Here is a 13,783-nt window from a genome sequence, read left to right on the forward strand (position 1 = left end):
TTTGCTTTTACGCTACCTTAATCGACGAGCACTCCGGCCGAACGTATACCTCTAACGAGCCTATAGTTTTCTACTCCGTACTCGTAGAACTCGCTACCGAATTTAAGGACGACTTAAAGGCGGAATATGCTAAGGACCCGCATTAGTCCGCAATCCTAGCTTAGCTAAACGCTATAGAAGAACGCCGCCTACGAGCCGCCGCTAAGAGGACCCTAGACGCTAACGATAACCCCGATTAAGAGGAAGCGGACATTATAGGCGAGGCCGAGTCGAGCCTATTAGGACTTTGTTTTTTCCTACGCGACGACTTTATCTATTTTAAGGACGACACCGACGGTAGAGAGAGGCTATATATCTCTCGCTCCCTATATAAGGAAGTCTTCTAAATAGCCTATAATTACTATTACTACGTAGGTTACTACCGCACTTACGCTCGCCTATACGCTAGCTTCTATATACGCCGGCTCGGGCGCGAGGTCTCTAAGTATATCGCTTATTACTCCGAGTGCATCCTAAACTAGATACTACGCTATCCTCTATACGGTAAATTGCAACCGATTAAATGCTAGCCTATTCTATAGTACGCTATTACTACGGACTAGGTTTACGGCCTACTACCTAACAAAGACGGCTACGATAGTTTCCTTACTAAGACGTATAAGTACTCTAAGCGCGTTATACTACGCAAGTGCAAATTAACGTAGACGGCGTAGCAGTACGGTAGCGATTAGATCTAAGGACATATCGAAATAGAGCGCAACCTTCCGGCTATTATAATCGGCGACCGGGACCCTATTTAGCTTAGTAACTTTATAAAAGCAGCCTTTAAGAAGTTAGGTACGAGGTTCTTCGTAACGACGGCGTACTACCCTTAGTCGGACGGCTAGTCTAAGCGAACTAATTAGACCGTAAAAATCGTACTACGATTCTTTACCTCTAATTATCTAGACGCTAATTAGACGGACGCACTTCCGTATATCTAGGCCGAGCTTAATAACGCTAGAAATGCCTCGACTAGAGAGGTACCTAATGTTCTAATTTAAGGATTCAAGACGAACCTAGACGCGCTAAACCCCCTTACCGAGCTCCCTACTAAGGACTACTTAGTATTAAGATAGGAGGCACGCGACTAGGTAGCAGACTCTCTTACGTAGGCGGCAGCGATAATAAAGGACCGATACGACCGCAAGTATCGCCCTATTTCTTTTAAGATAGGCTAGAAGGTACTGCTTAAATTATATAAGGGATACCGCCTACTAGGGAACCCTAATCGCAAGCTCTCGGCATAGCGTACTAGACTATTTAAGGTGCTACGCCTAGTTAGTAACCTCGCGTACGAGCTCGACCTCCCCCTAGTAATGCGCATCTATCCTATAATCTTAGTTTCGCAGCTAGAACTATACCCTAACGGCTGTAACCTATACGACCGAGAGATGCTAGAGCCGGGCCTAGTAGACGAAGTACCCTTCGATAACGACTATCTATACCTAAAAGCGCTATATTACGAGGTCGAAAAGCTCCTCGGACGTAGGATCTTAAGAGGCAAAACATAGTACCTAGTTAAGTAGCGTAGCTACAGTTACGCGTACAACGTTTAGTATAATATCGATAACCTCCGCGACTTAGCGGAACTTGTCTAGGAATACGATCGCCTCTACCTATAATAAGCGTTACGTTAGCAGGCGGCACGTTAGCAAGCGCTATAATAGTAGGCACCGATAGCGCTGTCCCTAAGCGCGCTATAGTCGATAGTAGGAGAACTATAGGCTCGGCCTTCTCGGAGGCCTAGCTTGCGTAACTCCTAAAGAACGGCTATATAGAAGGTTAACTAAGTAGTACTATACGTAATAATAGGCATCTCTATCGCGGCAGGCTACGTTATAGTATTATTATCTATAATTGAATCGTACCCTACTTTACCTTATTTTAAATCGCACCTTACTTTACTTTATTTTTAAAACGCAAATAGTTTACTTTATTGTCTTTCCCCTATTGTTACTCTAATCCGACGGGCTGTACTGTATATATAAACGGCGTAGTATAGACGAGGTAAAGTTTGCGTTATAATAAAGCGGAACGCCTTAGTAACGCCCTAAAAATTTTTAGCTGCTACGTATATATTAAACTTAATACGACATTAACCTCCCCCTACTCTAGCGAACCTACGACTACGTACGCCCTCTAGTAACATACCGCTACCCCGTCGGCAACCCTATTATATCGAGCGACGCCGGTACGCCTAGCGATATTACCGCGATAGTGCGCTACTGCCCTTAGAATAACGACTACGGCCCGCCGCCTGTCGCCTTATATATATACCGCTAGGACGAATTGTCCGACCCTAGCTAGACCTAGCTAAAGGAACGCCGCTATAAGTCCCTACTGTTCTTCGCCTCCTAAGAGCCTAAATTCGAGCTATACGACGACTACGCTACTACGCCGATAGAAGCAGCGTAGAAACTTAATTACGGTATCCTAGTAGAGCAGGTACTAGCACTAGTATACCGCGAACTAGACTAGCCGCTACGCGACTACGTCGGCGAGTTTATAAGCGCTAAGATCTAAACGCGAATCTATAATACGCCGATCCTACGAGTTCTCCTTTACGGACGCGCTACTAAGATCTACCTAATTACGATCGCGGATTTTTTCCTATATAAGTACGGCTCCTATCGCGCCTTTATTACGCGCATCCGCGCGTAGGACTATATAGAAGCTACAGACTTCGCCTTACTACTACTCGACCCGGAGCCTAGCGTAACGGACCGCAACTTATTACGACGTATTAAGATTATACTCTAGGAAAATGCGAGCCTTCGTAGGTACGACAAGGACGACCGCTCCGAGTAGGCCCGTTTCTTTAGCGTACTAGAATTCTGCTAGTTCCTCGATTAGGCGCCCGACGTATCCGACGCTAGCGACGAAGGCGCAGTTGTTACGCTCCCTAATCCCTAGTATACGAAGCTTTTCTACGACCTAGACGACATCCCTATATACGTACGGAACTACGACATCTATTACGCTATCCGAACGCTATTACGACTTAATATCGGCATAACTAATTACTAGGAGATAGGAGCGCTATATAACGGAAACTACGTCTAAGCGGCAGCGCCGCTATTCCGCGTACTAGTAAAGTACGGTTTCTGTTCTAATACAATTAGCACTCTATACGAGGTACTTAAAGACATGCCTAGATAGGACAATACTAACGTTAACCTTGTCGTAGTCTATAACTAGATCGCTTAGGTCGCGGGCCGCGACGATATAGAGTAGTACCTAAATCGCGACAACCTACCGGGTTAGTACCTCTTAGACTAGATACTTACGGCCGAGCGGATACGTAACTAGCAAACAGTAGCGATGCACGTAAAGGTATAAGAAAAGATTCTAGCCGTAGAGCTAGTAGACCCTATTACCGGCGAAACGACCGCGCTACTATAATACTCTACGTAGATCGCGTCGATAGTAGACTTTTAAACCGAATGCCGGTACTAGCCCGAGCGTACGCTTACAGTCGTCTACGACTAAGACACTATCGTATAGAAGCGTAAGACGATTAGAGAGTAGAAGGATTATTATAATACGCTACGTAGCTACTAGGGCGACGAAGGCTTAAATCTAAATAAAAAGGCCCTACGATATAAGTAAGGCGCCGAGCTAAGCGAGACTATAGCAAATAATAAGCAAGACGCGCTAGGTACGAACGCGACGTAAGACAAGCAAGATGCTATCGAGCTATAGCCTGCGACGTCTAGTATAACGATCCTAATAAAAGACACTAAGAAGTAGGACGTTATAGCGAATACCGAAGCTAATCTACCGCTACCTAAAGGCCGTTACCTTAAGAACTCCCTACGGAAGTACTAGCCGACGCTAATCTAGGCAGTGCTCGCGAATGTTTTCCCGCGAAAGATAACGCTCGACGCTATCTATAAGGACGTCTAGACCCTCCTTAGATATACGATAATAGCGCGTTCCGTCGATAAGGAGCTTAGTAGGTAGGTAGAAGACGAGAACAGTATAGTAATTATAGTAGACAGCGAATAGGTGCTTACCTTATATAGCTAAGTAGTATATAAAAAGGCGGTAGGTAAGCTTCCCTAGGCGGATACTAAGCTATTACGAGATCGCTTATACTAGCTAAAGACTATTAACGAGCGACAACTGCAAAAGGCTACCGAGTAGCTACGACTACTAAAGGACGTCGGTAACGTAGAGGACGCTACTACTAACAAGTCGCCGAAGGATATACCTAAGGACGCCGACTATAAGGAGAAGACAGGTCTAGTCGCTATATTATCGACCGTAGTAAGAAGCAAGGCTCTAGAATAGGATACCGAGATGCAAGACCCTACAGAGGTGTAAGAACGCAATAAAGAGCTCTAGGAGGTAGCAATAGAGGTAATTTTAGTCTACGTAATAGAGCCTATAACGGTAGCATAGCTAACCGAGGCCGTCTCTATCGCGTTCCTAAATATAAAGACTATACTAGACGCTAAGTTCGCGTAGGAGTTACTAGAAGCTAACGTCGGTATAAGCCTTACCGAAGTAGGCGACGCGTTTATTCTAACCTCGAAAGGTAGGTTAGAGGCGAGGATTCGCGTAATAGAAACTACCTACTTTAATAACGAGTATAATCTAGGATAGTACGTCGTAGCGAACGACCCTAAGGCGGAAGCGCTCGCGTAAACGTACGACGAGGAGACCGAGTATAACGATACCCTAGCCCCTATCGACTATAACTCCCTAGTACGTAAGAACCCTAACGGCGGCGACGACTCTCCTATACGCGACGACGCTTACGACGACGGCGACTCTCTAGTACGCTAAAACGCTAACAATAGCGACGACTTATAGTATAGTAATTAGAACAACGGTAAGCGACCGCAATACCCGATCCTAGATAGCGTCGATATAAATAGAGATATTCGAGACGCTATAAAGGCATTAGGCGCCTACTAGCGCATAGCCGCCCTCTCCTATATAACGACGGTAAACGCCGTTAAGGTCGCTATAAAGGAGGATAATAATATTATCGAGCGTATTGTAATAATAGACAAGTTAGCCTATATAGGACAAATTACGCTCTAACTAGTATACGAATACTAATTCCTTAGCTCGGTATATAAGACTGCTTATATAAACGAGTACTTTAAAGAATTTATTAGCGACTTTTACCCTACTCCGGTACCTAGCATAGACCTACGTAGTAGACTCTAAGCTATATTCGACCGCGTCTAGGGATACTATAGAGGCCCGCTAGTCTTAGGACCGACCCTGTTACTCTATACGCTACTATAGACGCGTACGGTAGCAGAGTACGACGCTAACCCCCTAGCCGCTAACTATAAAAACGAGATATCGGACGAGCTTACCGATTACCCCGAGCCTACCGATAGCGCCGATCCTATTACCTACGATAAGCCTACTAACGATACCGAGGACAATTAGGACTCTACGTAAGCCGATACTAAGGACGCTAACGTTTAGGACCTTATATAAGCCGAGGACTATACTAATAACGCTAGCGACGTATCTACTATCGACGACGCGATAGATACGCCTAAGAGATAAGAGGAGGACGACGATAAGGAGGACGCCCTAACGGACGTAAAGGAGGAGAAGTAGCGCCGTAGAGCGGCTAGAGCAGCTAAGATAAATAAGGGCAAGGTAGACAAGGACGACGATTAGGAAGACGGCCGGGCTATTATAGACAAGAAGAAGGTACGCCGTAGAGCGGTTAATATAGATAAGGACAAGAACTTCTAGCGCTCTAGTATATAGTATACTAGTATAGAAGACTAGTTAGAGTCGTAGTATTAAGCTAATATAGTAGTACTAATATATAATACGCTAGGATTTAAGACAATAGATTGCATACTACCGATAGGCATCCGCTTATCTAACTTTAAATTAGGAATAATATACCGCAAGGTCGACGATACTACTATCGGCTTAAAGGATCTCGGAAAGTAGTATACGTACTCCGTCGAGGTATAGGGATATCTACGCTCTAAGCGTAAGCTAATTAGCCCGCCGTACCTATACTATAAGCAGCATCTTAACGGAATATACAAGATTGCCGCTATTGCCTATCGTACTATACTTATAGGCAGCAGCACCTTCCGCTATAAGGCCCTAGATTAGGTTACCTAGACGCACATCGATAATGTAAGCAACTAGGCGATAATTACGACTATAATACTACTAGACATCGAGGGCGAAACTAAGCTAGTTACCTCTTTACGCTAATAGTAGGCGCGCTAGCGGAAGTACTATAAGGACCTAAACTACGACCTATATAAGAAGTAGCTCTAAATCATTTCCCCGTCCTACCTTACCTTTAAGGCCGCTACGGTAGAGTAGCTAATAGAGATCGATATCGAGGCAATCCTAGACTACGCCCTTACGAACATATAGGCCTATAATACGACTAACGAAGACGGTATACTAACGGATATCGCGCTCGACTATTTCCTATATATAGTATATCTCTAGCTACAATTAGGCCGTACGCCGAGTATAGACCGCGATTAGGTTGCTACCTATAATAAGAAGGGCCTACTACTAAAAGATATTAAGTACGATTACGCTACGGAGGACGCAGATCCGGTAAAGTTATACCGTAGACTAGGGCGTATAGGTATTATAGGACGATACTAGTCGCTTACTAACGAGCAACGCGCCGACCTATACCTCTACCTACCGGACGAGCTCGCTATAGCTATTAAGTCTAAGACTCTCGTTAGCACCGTAGCTACTAACGAAGAAGCGCTAGCTATACCGCAACTATTAGAGAAGCGTAAGACTAAGTCGCGGTACGGCGCCGCCGACGCCGGTACTCTCGCCCTAGCCTCTAAGGGTAAGAGTAAGGCCTTCCCCCTACTAAAAGGCAAGGACAAAAACAAGCTACCGAAAATCTAGAAGCGCTAACCCTTCGATCGCGCCTTATCCCTACTAGCCTCGGTACCTACCTCGATACTTGTACCCGAAACGCTAAAGCAAGTCTAGCATGTCGGCGTGCGTAAAATACAAGATAAGAATAGCGGAACAAAGCGCAAGCGAGCTAGTACTAGTACCGGCGAGATATCTAACTAAAAGAGACGACGCTAATACGCAAACTTTATAACTAGCTCCGATACTAAGGCTACGCTAAAGTCCGCTACTAAGAAGACGCGCGCTAAACTAGTAGACTTAGACTAAGGAGAGGAGGATATACTCGAGACGATAAGAAAGTATAATACGAACGTATAATACAAATACGAGCGGTAAGGAAAACAAGCAAAAGCGGAAGGAGTATATAAGAAGGGGTTTAGCTAATATAGTACGCTAGCCTTCGTTCTATCGGACGGGGGTACTATTATAGTAGGGACGGTACGCTAGCTAAGCCTAGTACATACTTTCCGTAGAACCGTAGATACTTACCCTAATACTATACTATTGCCTAACTACTAATCGTCCCTCGCGTAATACCGAAAGTACTTCTAGCTAAAGATAGCCGAGGATATTACGGCCTATATCCGCACTTATAGAATTTGTTAATAGTCGAAGGCGAAGCGCTATCGCCTATATAGCGAGCTCGCTACGCTACCTATACTAACCCGACTATAGTAAGAATTAACGATAGACTTTATTACTAATCTCCTACCGAGCAAGCTCGGCGCCTACGTATATACTACGATCCTCGTAATAGTCGACCGCTATACGAAGATAAGCCTCTTTATCCTAACGACGAAGAAGTATATAGTAGTAGAACTCGCGGATATCCTTTAAAGGGAGGTAATTAGGCGTTTTAGAGTGCTATTAGGCATTGTTAGCGATCGTAGATCGCTATTTACTAGCTAGTTTTAAAGCGACTTCTACTTCGAAGCGTATATAAAGCGTAGGCTTAGTATAGCCTTCTATCCTTAGACCGACGAGCAAACCGAACGCGCGAATTAGACTCTCGAGTAATACCTTCGATACTATTACTCTAAGAATTAGGATAATTAGGCTAAAATGTTACCTTAGGCGGAGTTCGCCTATAATAATAGCGTTTATCCTACGTTACGTATAAGCCCCTTTAAGATGCTCTATAGTTTTAATCCTAATTTAATGCTAAGCGTAAATAAGCTACTAGCTCGGGACGAGCTAACTAAGGGAAGGGTACTAGTAGCTATCGACGCTACGGAGCGACTACGGAAAGTATATAAGACGCTTACGGAACGCTAGTAGAAAGTAGCAGAATACTAGGCTAAGCAATACAATATATACTATACTACTAAGATATATAGTATAGGCGACCTAGTCTTACTATCGATAAAGAATATTAGCTTAGATATCTTAAAGAAGAAACTTAGCCCGAAGTATATAGGGCCTTTCCGTATTATTAACGCAGTTAGAGCGTAGGCGTACCGCCTAGCACTACCGTTAAGTACGAAGATCTACAATGTTTTCTATATTTCCCTTTTCGAGCCTTAGTATAGGCGCGATAGCGAGGAGTATAAGGTAAGTATACCCGTCGCTAAAGGCGATAAGTAGTAGGTAGAAACAATCGTAGCAAAGAAGATAAAGAAGTAGAAGGCGTACTACCTTATTAAGTAGCGAGGTTAGCCTAAAGAATATAATACTTAGAAGCTAGCTATTTATATTAAAGATTCTATAGCGTTAGACGAGTTCGAAGCTTAAGCGAAGCGTAAGCGTAGGTAGTAATTAAAACAAAAGAAAATAAAACTTAAGAAAAATAGTAGATACGTACTCGTTTCGCTACTAAAAAAGGCCTATTAGCCTAGTATATATAAAGAAGGCGCCGTATAGGCGCGGCGACGGCGGGCCGCCTACTCTACTTATCCTTAGACTCTTCCTCTTTGTCCTCCTCTTCGATACCTATAGCGGTATCGATAGTAGCGATAGCGTTAGCACCGACGTACTAAGCGAGATTCTAGTATAGTTAGTATACGAAGCGCAAGTAAAACGAGGCTATAGGAAAAACTATACCTAACGACCGATCTCTACTAATCTAGCTAAGTTAGTGCCGATGTTCTTAAGGGCACCTAATAGATTAACGTCTGTAAGGGACCCGCCGGCGGCCCTCTTACGGGCTAGGGCTTTACCGCCTAGGGTTACCTTATTCTTATTAATATAGAAGGCGTCGAGCGTAGATAGGATAACTAATAACGAGGTTAGTATACGAAGCGTAAGCGGAGCGTATAAGAAACCTACGTACGACGACAGCGTCTAGATTAGCCTAGAGTGCCTCTAAGGCCTCGTTAGACTCCTCGACGGAGTCGTAGCTATCTAGGTCGTATAAGTCGCGCGCCGCGCGTATAGCGCAGATACGGACTAGTAGCGATACTAGCGCGCGTGCCGTAATAGGAGTATAGGTGTAATAGCTGCTATAGTAGCGATTATAGTTACGCTTAGTAGTAGGGTCTATATTGCCGCCTATATAGAGCTTAGATAGGTTATCTAAAGCGAGTTAGTTGCGAAGCGCGTATACGTAGCAAGAGGCGAGAAAACGTACTATTAGCCGTTATATACCTAAAGCAACGAGTATAGCCTTCTAGGACTTTTAGTAGGCGCTAGGTAGGCGTAGTAGGTATCGAGAGCGGTATACCTATAGCGCGCTTGCCTAAGGCACGCGAAGGAGTAGCTATACTAGTAATGTTTTTTTTAGATAGATAATTAAAGAAGAAAAACTTTTAAGTAATACTAGGGGGGCGTAAGATATAAGTAGATAGAGAGTAGGCAGAGGGTATTCGGAGCGCTTAGAAAAAGAAGAAGTTTTTAAGCAAGCTTCGAATACTTTAAATACTCGCCTCGCTTTCGGACAGCTTACGTTCTCGCGTAGCTACCGCGTTCTTAGAAATTTAGGCAACCTCTAGTTAGTACTAGAAGTAGCCGCGCTTTAAATCTATAAACAAACAAGCAACTACGAGGCAAATTATAACGCGCCTAGCAACTATAGCCTAGCGATAGGTACGTATAAGACGCGCAAGTATAGCGTAGAGTATAAGAAATAGTATAATTTACTATATTGCCCTATAGCTAAGACAGCTATACTAGGGGAAGGAGATAATTGTAAGAACCTAAGTAAGTAAAGTCTCCTATTATGCCTTAGCAAGCCTATATAACAATTATATAATATTATTACGTATACTGCGGTACTATCTCGCTAGCGCAAAGCCTACTTAGCGCATACGCGGAAAAGCTCGGTCGCTTATACGGATATACTCGGTTGCCGGCTCGGTATATATACTATCTATATATAGCCTAGTTAATAGTAAACGCTCTATCCTATTCTAAGAAAGGCATAGTTTAGTTCTACTTTCTACTACGGCGATTAGTAGAGGGTATTCTATACGTTACTATATACCTATTTTCTTATAGCCTATAACGCCCTTAAAATATAGCTAGAACTTGCTTCCGTCGGTACTCTTAGACTATAGCGGTTTATCGTCCTTTTATAGCAATTTAATCTATTCCTTCGCTATACGATATAAATAGCGCGATACAGTATAGATTATCCTTCGTAGTGTCTCTCTTACTATACTAAAGTCGTTAGTAAGGTTGCTAAGGCTCCTATTATATCCGACTATAATAAGGAAGAGGATAACTCGTAACTTAATAGAGTATTTGTTCCTATTCTTACTTTCTAAACTATTCTTCCGTAGCTCTTCTACTAACGCGCGCAATACCGGTTACTTTAACCTCGTACGCTCGTAATAGTACTTCGGCGGACTATATAGTACTCGAAATGCCTCGCTTTCTATCTTATTACGGTCTATTTAAACCGACTTTCGTCCTAGTAGTCGATATATCGTACGGCGGCGAAATTTAGGTAGTTCTTCGAGTAACAACGGCATCGTACTAGTAATAGCGCTTACCGATAATACGACCGCTAATAATCGCTCTATTGTACCTCGTTCTTTACCTCCGCTACCCTATATCTTGTCGACCGCTATATAGCTCCTTTTATAAGACGTAGAAAGAGGTAGATACTGCGGCGCTATACTAGAAGTCTATAGGGCGTACGGATAGGCTTAAAAGCTCCTTAAGAGTTAGTTATACTAATTATACTATATATAGTATAATCTTAGCGAGTTTACGAGTATAGCGATAACTAACGATTTAATAATCGTTGTTATATAAGACAGGTTAGTTATTAGAAGAGTTGTTATAATCTACGGCTAGGTTATGCTATAACCTGTTGCAAGTAGACAGGGCCTGAGAGACAGATGGAGTCGGACTTGGCTCCGATGAGTTCCGCTCCGCTCCGCTCCGCTGTCCCGCTGCGCTTGCCGTCATCAGCCGAGCTCCAATGCCTGGGTGCCACTGCCCCTCACAGCATGTGAAGGAACAACAAGTGAACTTGTCACAGCACTTTTTGCTCTCTGTACGGGTTCGACATCCCAGAACAACATCATGGCCGCCAGTTGCATCTTCTGCAAGATTATCAAGGGTAAGTGAGATCTCGATATACGTCAAAAGACCAGAATCAACTCCGCCTCTCAGCGATTGCTGTGGTCTTCAAATGGCAGACAGAAACTCATGCTATGCTTGGACCTCTCACTCGGGGCGAGTGTCCATATAGCTCAGCCTTGAGTAACGAGAGTTCGAATAGATAGCAATAAATGCTAGGTGAGCAGCCAAGACTGACTCTGGGCAGGCGATATTCCGTCCATGAAACTCTTCGAGAGCGAAAAGACTCTTGCATTCCTCGACATTGGTCCACTCTCGTAAGTTCCCATCATAACTTGTCTCGTGTGGCATAGCATAGTATATATGTGAAGCTTTCGGCTAACGAGTATCTGCTGCAGACAAGGTCATGCAGTGAGTACTGTCCCCACACACCTTGATGTCCAGTTCGTCCCCGAATCTCCCCTTCCGCGACATGTGCACATACGGCGCGCAGCACTTCCTATTGCAGACATTCGTAGCTCTGAAATCTCGGAAGCCACAACTCCAGACTGACACAAATCACTTTAGCTCGTAATTCCTAAGCACCACGGAGCCAAACTCCTCGACATCCCAGACGAAGACCTCTCAGAAGTCCTACCGGTTGCGAAGAAGATTGCCAAAGCTGTTGGCTCAGGTATGAAACTTCGCTCCCTTCTTTTGACCAATACCCTAACACGCCGGCTTGGGAGATAATTACAACATCCTGCAGAATAATGGCCGTCTAGCGCACCAAGAAGTCGATCACGTCCACTTTCACGTAATTCCGAAGCCTAACGAGCAAGAGGGGCTGCAAATTGGATGGCCGACGCAGAAAGGTGACATGGATAAGCTCAAGAAACTGCTAGAAGAGATCAAATCGAAGATGTAGGACGGTCTTTCGCAGGAGGGTCCCAAAGCAGGAATTGAGACCGGGTCGGATGCAGTTAAGGGAAATGCTGAGAGGAACCAGCGCGAGGAGGGTTTCCTGGTCCCGGCAACGCAGGAAGAGCCAGCATACCATATCTGAGTCTGAGTCAGATGCATAGGCACATAGCTGAGAAACGGAGCGATGAAACGTCTTCAAATCTCACTCCCTCCACAGCACAACCGGAGCCATGCGTTCTCATGGCAGGCTCGATGCAAACCAATGCCTCAGTTCGGAAGCGATGCAAATCCAAGGTACGTGTGATGCAAATCCGTTCGGTTATTGGGCATTCTCTGACGTTTGGAAGATTGCACTATCACTCCCCTTGCCCTATTGTGTTATACTACCAGCCCTTCTTGCTAACGCTTATCTTCACGCGTCTATCCTTGCCCTTCAATCAAAACACAGCATTGACTGGAACATCGCATGACCTGGAAGTCATGCAAAACCGGTCTCGAAATAATTCCAAAACACCATCAAAAGAGGCAAGCGCCGTTGTCCTCACGATGGAAAGAAGCGTAACCTTTGTGCTGCTCGCTTTTGGTGGTGATGGCTAAGGCATATCTCTCTCTCTCCTGGTTGGCGGAGTTGAGGAGAGCCAGGCTTAAGATCATGTCGCGTAGCTCTTGAGGGAGGGACTAGGAGCCATTGCTCGATTGCTTCTGCTGTTGAGTTCGGCTGCGAGGTTTAGGGATGTGCGAGGGAAAGTAGAACAGTTCTGGGTAAGCCATTTTGATCTTGTATGCTTCTGTGTTGGCTAATGATTATGGATGCGCGCGGCAGACCTTTGTGGCTGAAGTCCTCGCGTGTGCGATGGTGATACTCGCCGTGGTGGTACTGTTGTTAAGTGCGAGGGAAAATGAAGCACAGTGAATGGAATGACTTCTCTTATAGGATCGCAGGCAGCAGCATGCGTCCACTCGATACTACTCTTGCATGTAATGCTGTTCATTCTTTCCATCAAGTCTAAAGTACAAGCGAGCATCTTCACATGCGGCTTGGCAACGGCGCAAATTCGGCGCAAGAGCTTAATTTGTTCACGAAATTTCCTCAAACTCCTGACTCTCGAATCCTCACCACAGGCACCTGAAGTGGACGGGGACACAATGTCGACCTCACCACCGATGGCCGCAGCCTCGCCGCCACGAATCGATGCTCGCCTTCCAAACAAGACCGGCTTCCTACACCTCGCTCAAGAACTTCAAGACCAAATCCTTGAATACGCCCTCGTCGAACGTAGAGCGATCCAGATCTGTCTCGGAGGCTGGAACGACGGATGCATGAACTGCACTACCATCATGAGCCTGACCAAAGTGTCCTCTAAAGTCCGTCAGGATGCGCTCGACATCTTCGTCGACAAGAACATGTTCGAACTCAAGTTCTGCGGCACCAGATACGATGATGACTACTACTAACCACCACCACCACCACCACCAA

At 44.8% G+C, this 13,783-nt stretch overlaps 2 protein-coding genes across 2 annotated transcripts; both read left to right on the forward strand.

Annotated features, from left to right (window-relative positions):
- Nucleotides 1-11,406: 11,406 nt before the first annotated feature.
- MYCFIDRAFT_33938 (uncharacterized protein) lies at nucleotides 11,407-12,310 on the forward strand (the record flags this gene model as incomplete). Its single annotated transcript, XM_007933067.1, has 5 exons — nucleotides 11,407-11,443; nucleotides 11,651-11,720; nucleotides 11,802-11,814; nucleotides 11,971-12,076; nucleotides 12,132-12,310. The coding sequence occupies 5 exons, from the start codon at nucleotides 11,407-11,409 to the stop codon at nucleotides 12,308-12,310; spliced, it is 405 nt and encodes a 134-aa protein (XP_007931258.1).
- Nucleotides 12,311-12,546: 236 nt separating this feature from the next.
- On the forward strand, nucleotides 12,547-13,761 carry MYCFIDRAFT_79294 (uncharacterized protein; the record flags this gene model as incomplete). Its single annotated transcript, XM_007933574.1, has 3 exons — nucleotides 12,547-12,600; nucleotides 12,970-13,068; nucleotides 13,429-13,761. 3 exons carry the CDS (start codon nucleotides 12,547-12,549, stop codon nucleotides 13,759-13,761), a joined length of 486 nt encoding a protein of 161 aa, XP_007931765.1.
- Between the last annotated feature and the right edge of the window lie 22 nt (nucleotides 13,762-13,783).

This window comes from Pseudocercospora fijiensis, assembly GCF_000340215.1.
Source record: "Pseudocercospora fijiensis CIRAD86 unplaced genomic scaffold MYCFIscaffold_10, whole genome shotgun sequence".
Taxonomy (NCBI): domain Eukaryota; kingdom Fungi; phylum Ascomycota; class Dothideomycetes; order Mycosphaerellales; family Mycosphaerellaceae; genus Pseudocercospora; species Pseudocercospora fijiensis.